Source organism: Bidens hawaiensis, unplaced genomic scaffold, assembly GCF_021521415.1.
Source record: "Bidens hawaiensis isolate Kalapana, Puna unplaced genomic scaffold, B.hawaiensis_p1.1 tig00031419_1, whole genome shotgun sequence".
NCBI classification, from domain to species: Eukaryota; Viridiplantae; Streptophyta; class Magnoliopsida; order Asterales; family Asteraceae; genus Bidens; species Bidens hawaiensis.
In genome coordinates this window covers 27,292-31,383 of record NW_027495282.1, presented here as the reverse complement: position 1 = coordinate 31,383, position 4,092 = coordinate 27,292, and the positions used below count along the sequence as shown (strand labels likewise).

Sequence of the window (4,092 nt, the reverse complement as noted above, 5' to 3'; positions counted from 1 at the left end):
ACAAGGAATCAATAGTAACTAATTCACGTCTCTTTAGAAAACAACAACCACTAGTTTTGTCCAATAACAAAGATACTAAAATATAGGGATGAAATAGGTGCTAAAACAATTTGCCAAAAAAATCTTCTTTAGAAAAACGAATGAAAAGGACCAACTCGACGAAACCTCACTCATTTTAACTCGCTTATTTGAAACCTTATACAAACACCAAAACATTCGCAACCAAGATATCACGTTTCACTTAATAAAAAGGACCGACTCGACCAAACCTCACTCGTTTTAACTCGCTTATTTAAAACGTTTCACAACCACCAAAACATATGCAACCAAGACATCAAAGTTCTAAAGCTAATAACACTACAACATAAAGGCAGCTTGTTACATAGTACGCATAACACACATACCATCTCTGCAAAACCTACAATTAACCGCAACTACAAACACCACGAAACATCAAATGTCAACAATCTCTACAGTTTTGTCGATCATAAGCGTCATCACAGACCTGCTAACATGATCCTATCGCAGATTATACATACAGAAAGTCATGAAAATTAGATAAAAACAACATACAGCTGCCACCGGTTACTCACTGACCCTCCACATGACAACCGTTCACCACTGCGGCTTCACCTTCTGCTTCAACCTTTTTCCCGGACACATTGTCGAAATTACCTTTTTGCCCTTCACCGACATTTTTCTCAGCCTCGGTGTCCAGTGTGGTTTCTCCATGGTTGTTTGGACTCTCAAGTATTTTCTCTTCGGTCACCTCTGGCAGGGGTATTTTCGGGATTTCACGCACGTCATCTTCTTCTATGAGCTTACTTTCATCCTTCTAGGTTTTCTCCGGTTCACGGGTTTCTTCTTTGTTGCTTTGCCCGTCAACTATTTTCTCTTCATTCACCAGCTTACCTTCTTCACCGTCTGCAATAGTTTCATCCTGCGCGACTTTCTCTGGCTGTTTTTCCTCGGTTTCTTTAGGGGCGTTTTCATCATTTCCGTCATCTTTTTCTTCCTTTTCAGCTTCTGCATTAGTTTCATCCTTCTCAGCTTTCTCCAGTTCTTTTCCCCCGGTTTCCTCAGGGGCATTTTCGTCTTTTCCGTCATCTTTCTCATCCTTCTCAGCTTCCTTCATTTCGACATCTACGTCGGTGATCACTTCTGAAGCCTCTTCTTTCTCTTTTTTACCCTTCTTAGAACTTGAAGACTTTCGGGCCCGTTTCTTAACAGGCTCGGGCTCTGCAGGTGGCGGAGTTGACTTCACCTTCTCACTGATTCTTGTTGACCGCCTCGGTGTCTCACCAGTTCCCCAGTCAAACTCTGACACCTTGGGCCCACCCGGGTGTGATTTCAGGTACTGCTCTAACTGCTTTCGGTTGGTTATTTCTTCACCCGTTGGTGCAGTGAACACGATCTCATTCTTCTTCGGCGTCCCAGCTTCCTTTGGCAGAAACTACACGTAAAAAAACCGTGGATTTGAGACCAATTGATGGCATAATATTAGCAGGCTGCAAACTCCTTTTTCGTCTTCTATGTTTTAGATTTTTTAAATCATTGATGTGTTATATTATCCAAATATAGAAGAGGCATGTTATTAGAATAATAGCACATATTTTATTTTTATCAAAGCGATGCAGAATGTTTTAGACATATTGGGTGCCTATAACAAAACTATAACAAAAGATAAAATAATAATAATAATAATAATAATAATAATAAAATAAATAAAAATCACAACAATCATGCAACAGAAAAATGACGCTGAAACAACTCGACGTCAGCCTTGATAACATTAAAATAAAAAATTATGTTTGATTGCATAAAATGGTAACTGATTCTATTTTCACCCAATCATACATAAAACTTTCCATTGAAAGTAATTTTCAACCATGAAAAAGGTACCGACACATCATCAGCAACTTCAGCATTTTGACCTTTTTAAAATCGAAAACTTGAAAGTTTTGAGCGTTTTTATCGGTGATGAAAAGTTGGCTGCGCCTAACCAAATATTGGACCAAAGTTGATTATTTTTTTATGCAATTAACCGTTAACGTTATGCTATTGAAACCCTAACCTATTGTTTGTCCTCATAACGCTAATTTTGGTGCAAATCATGATAGAAAATTAAGTAGAAACACAAAAACCGTAGGACATACGTAAAAGACAGAAAGAAATTAGCTAAAACTGTCTTCAAAATATTGGCAAATAAACTAAATGGGTCACTAAACACAACACGATTTTAGGTGTGTCCGGGTAAGGGTTGACGTAATTGACACAAATACACACACATATATTTAGATAATGCGCGAAATCCGAACTTTCATATCCACCAAAAGTAAAGCCAATTATCCCCAAAAAAATGTACTTTTTCAGAGCCCTATTAACAAAATGAAATCAATCTTTTAGCAAAATTCTGCATAGACAAATATAGCAAAAAGGAGAATCTAAAAGTTAACAATTTTCTTCTAGAGAATGTTCGAAAACCGAATTTTATAACCAACCAAAGTTAAAGCTTTTATCCCCTGAAAAACGAACTTTTATCTGGTTCACAATATATAGCAAAAAGGAAAATTTAGTTACCAAATTTCTTCTAAACATCGTTCGAAATCCTAATGTTCAAACCCACCAGTATATTAAACCTAGTTACTTCCAAAGATATGAAAATTTTCAAAATCCAATTCATAAAATTAAATCAACCTTTTAGCAAAATTGAACTAAAACAAGAACTGAATTAAAAAAAAACTTATCAAAGAAGCCCACAAAAAAAAAAAGTTACAAATTTCTTCAAAAATCCTAATTTTCAAAACCCACCAAAATCAAACCAAATTATCTCCAAAAAGATGAACTTTCTTAAAACCCGATTCACAAATTTAAACCAACCGTTTAGCAAAATTGAACTAAAAGAAGAACCAAATTAAAAAATAAAAATAAAACTTAATTTCTTCAAAAGCCCTAATTTTCAAAAACCCACCAAAATCAAACCAAATCATCAAATATGAACTTTTTTAAAACCCAATTCACAAAATTAAACCAACGTTTAAACAAAACTGAACTAAAACAAGAACCAAATTATCAAAGAAGCACACAAAAATAAACAAAAATTACAAATCACCCAAATTTCTTCGAAAACCCAAATTTTCAAAACCCGCCAAAATCAAACCAAGTTATCCCCAAAAATATAAACTTTTTCAATACCCACCAAAATTAAACCCTGATTTTCAAACCCACCAAAATTAAACTTAATTATCCCCCAACAAACCGAACTTTTTCAAAACCCAATTCACAAAATTAAACCAACCTTTTAGCAAAATTGAACTAAAACAAGAACCATATTCAAAAACACTTATCCAAAACCACCATAAATCATAAATTTCACAAATTATCCAAATTTCTTCAAAACCCACCAAATTATCCCAAAAATATGAACTTTTTCAAAACCCACCAAAATTAACCCCAAAATATGAACTTTTTCAAAACCCCCCAAAATCAAACCCTAATTTTCAAAACCCCCAAAATTAAACCTTAATTTTCAGAACCCACCAAAATCAAACCCTAATTTTCAAAACCCACCAAAATCAAACCCTAATTTTCAAAACCCACCAAAATTAAACCTTAATTTTAAAAACCCACCAAAATTAAACCTAATTAACCCAAAAAAACAAACTTTTTTCAAAACCCAATTCACAAATTACCCAAATATCTTAAAAAACCCTAATTTTCAAAACCTACAAAATTAACCACCTTTATCAAAATTAAACTTAACCCAAACCCAAATTCACAAAACCCACCACCAATTAACCAAAACCCCCAAAAAAATATCAACTCAATCACACTTTCAGCCACCACAAATTCCAAATATAATAATAATTAAAAAGAAAAGAACTTGAACCGTTTTCTTCCAGCCAGGTGGTGCAGGTAGCTCCAATGAAACAACTTCATCTGAATTCGCCATTTTTTCCAAACAAAAAAACCCTAAAAATTGATCAAAAATTAACAATTAAAGAAATGGGTATGTGTGAAATTAGTAAGAAAACATGGAGAATGTAATTTGAAGGTTTCTGAATTTAGAAAGGTTTGTGACGAACCTTGGAT

At 34.2% G+C, this 4,092-nt stretch overlaps 1 protein-coding gene across 1 annotated transcript; it reads right to left on the bottom strand.

The window, feature by feature from the left end:
• Positions 1–359: 359 nt before the first annotated feature.
• LOC143582045 (uncharacterized) lies at positions 360–4,092 on the bottom strand. The gene is made up of 3 exons (XM_077064697.1): positions 4,086–4,092; positions 3,890–3,972; positions 360–1,453 (listed from the first exon to the last, which is right to left on the bottom strand). The coding sequence occupies exons 2-3, from the start codon at positions 3,950–3,952 to the stop codon at positions 836–838; spliced, it is 681 nt and encodes a 226-aa protein (XP_076920812.1). The 5' UTR covers positions 3,953–3,972; positions 4,086–4,092; the 3' UTR covers positions 360–835.